This window comes from Arachis ipaensis, chromosome B04 (genome assembly GCF_000816755.2).
Source record: "Arachis ipaensis cultivar K30076 chromosome B04, Araip1.1, whole genome shotgun sequence".
NCBI classification, from domain to species: domain Eukaryota; kingdom Viridiplantae; phylum Streptophyta; class Magnoliopsida; order Fabales; family Fabaceae; genus Arachis; species Arachis ipaensis.
The window spans coordinates 12,288,735-12,291,138 of record NC_029788.2 but is presented as its reverse complement, the minus strand read 5'-3'; the positions used below and the strand labels follow the sequence as shown (position 1 = coordinate 12,291,138).

At 30.4% G+C, this 2,404-nt stretch overlaps 1 protein-coding gene across 1 annotated transcript in view; it reads right to left on the bottom strand.

Moving 5' to 3' along the window:
* LOC107636078 (chalcone synthase 4-2-like) overlaps positions 1,922 to 2,404 on the bottom strand; it is a 798-nt gene continuing 315 nt past the window's right edge. The window contains exons 2-3 of the mRNA XM_016339614.1: positions 2,054 to 2,288; positions 1,922 to 1,958 (exon numbers count right to left, since the gene is read on the bottom strand). Coding sequence (XP_016195100.1) covers positions 1,922 to 1,958; positions 2,054 to 2,288 — 272 coding nt within the window. The remainder of the gene's footprint in view (positions 1,959 to 2,053; positions 2,289 to 2,404) is intronic.

Genomic DNA, 2,404 nt, shown 5'->3' with positions numbered 1-2,404 from the left:
AACTCATGATTTTTTTTTTTTATTGTTGCAGGTTATCATTGCCAGAAGAAGATAGATGGCCTTTCACAAGATAAAGTTGGTGTGCTCCCTAAAGAATCCAGCTATGCAGCAATGTCAGGTGACAAATTATTTTCTTGCTGTTGAATGAGGTATCTCAAAAGATTTCCATTGTTTGTCTTTTCATCTTCTCTTTTGCTGCTTCAGCGTTTAATTCGACAATCATCTCTTGATACTCCTCTATTTGCACACCAGAGTCTGACTATTGTGTAGTATTACCAAAAAGCTGGGTGAGACATAGTCCAAAATCTACACCACAAACTCATACTGGGTGCTCCTTTCTAAGGACTTGTGCAAGCGAATCATTTTATGAAACTTCTTGGAGGATTCATCTTGGCTCTAAAATATTCGCAATCGCTTGTTGTAAACATGCTAGAATTTCATTATAATGATTTTAAATTTAGCAATATAAATACAAAACTAGAACTAGACAATTTTAAAATGATACTTACACTAACAACATGCACATCATCATGGATATAGCCATCCTTTCTTTTATGAACCATATTCCATATCTCTCCTCTACTAATGTGCTTTTTCTGTAATTACTTCTATAATAACATTGATATTGGCACAATCATATAACTAACAAATGAATATTACAAAACTGAAGAAATATGTGAAACAAAATAGAAATTGACTACCTCTTCATCTCTTCATCTCTTCATCTCTTCCATATCTCTTCGAATGATTTAAAGCATTTTATTTGAACGTATCCTATAACTGAATAGATAAATACAAATGAGTGCCAGATGAATTAATAAGTCTTTTATGTAGCCATATTTAGTTTAGGGGAAAGAAATATAAAGGGTATTTTGGGAAAAAGTTTTCCTCCTAATGCTATCTTTAAAAATTTTTGTTGCACTATGAATAATATGTATTAACTTGATCTATGCTATTCTAGTTGCTCAATGTTATTTCTTACATTAAAATTGAATTTTGTAGGGACTGCATGAATGAGAATCAAAGTACCAAAAAAATATTGGATATATTTTTGTCACATATGCATCTAGCTAGGATGAGCTTAGCAGACATACTTGTTGAATTGGATGTAAGTAAAATAAAGAAAAAAATTATTATAAAGAACTATTAGAGAGATTTAATTATTAAAAAGGATCATTAATATAAAAATTATTAAAAAGGGTTAGTTTCTATAATATATAGAGAGAATGACCAAATACTTTCTTAGAGAAACAAATATATTCTTTGATAATTTTTTCATTTATTTCTTTTTTGTGAATATATTTTCTTTGATTCTCTGTTATATTCAAATCCTTATTTACACACCTTCATCTATAACAATCATTTGACGTTGTAAATTCCCAAATCTCCAATTCACCATTAGTAAGTTGTCTTCTTATTCATATTTTTTTTTACTTGTTTATCTTTATTTGTTTGAAATTGTACGGTTTGAAAATATAACACTTATTCTCGTTCTTCTTATCTAAGTATACCTTTGCAATCTCTTGCATTTTAATAAGAACCATGGATGAGATTTCTTCCGTAGAAAATTATTTCTCTTGATCTTGTATGTAACAACAATCATAAGTTTATAATAAACACCTTCAGTGACCTTAAATGGCCACATGTCAATTAGAACTAAACACTTGAAGAATTACAGTATCATGTGTTCTTTGTAATTGTTTCTAATATTAATAATAATAGCTCATTAGTATAATTGTTTCTAATAATGTTCATGCTCCAGTTCCAAATGAGATACTCCATGAGTGTGATCATGAGGAATCACGAAAAGTGAACCATGTATATGCATGTGATATAAATGACTTGAACTGATCCAATATATTTTTGTCAATTTAGCAAACAACCATCAAAGATGGCTTCGGCATCTTTTTGACCAAGCATATCAGTCCATGTATTTCTTCAACAGATTTAAAAGCTTCCTACAAATGGGTAAGCAAATTATGATGTTATATTTGTTAACAACTTTTTGGTGTCAAACCTAGTAAAAATAATTTGTGAATCACCACTAACCTACCAAAGTTCGAGTTCTGTTGCAATTTTCAGCTGCTCAAACTTTGTATCCAGATACAGTTGCAAGCTCTCCGGAGCTGAAAGATCTGGCCTGTCACGTTGATCACGATACTTATTAAGATTGGCCAAATGGTTTCTTATGATTTCGCATATATAGTCTGCGGAACTCAGTTGTTCGCTTTTGTTGCTTACAAAAAATAATAACAAGAAGATTACAATCTTTAAATTATCATTCTTTGCTAGCAAGTGCACAATATAAGATGACAATAATATCAATTAAGTATCACCCATCAAGAGCACTTCACACGGTCAGATATACAAATTATTGCTATAGATAAAGGTGTGTCAATAAATA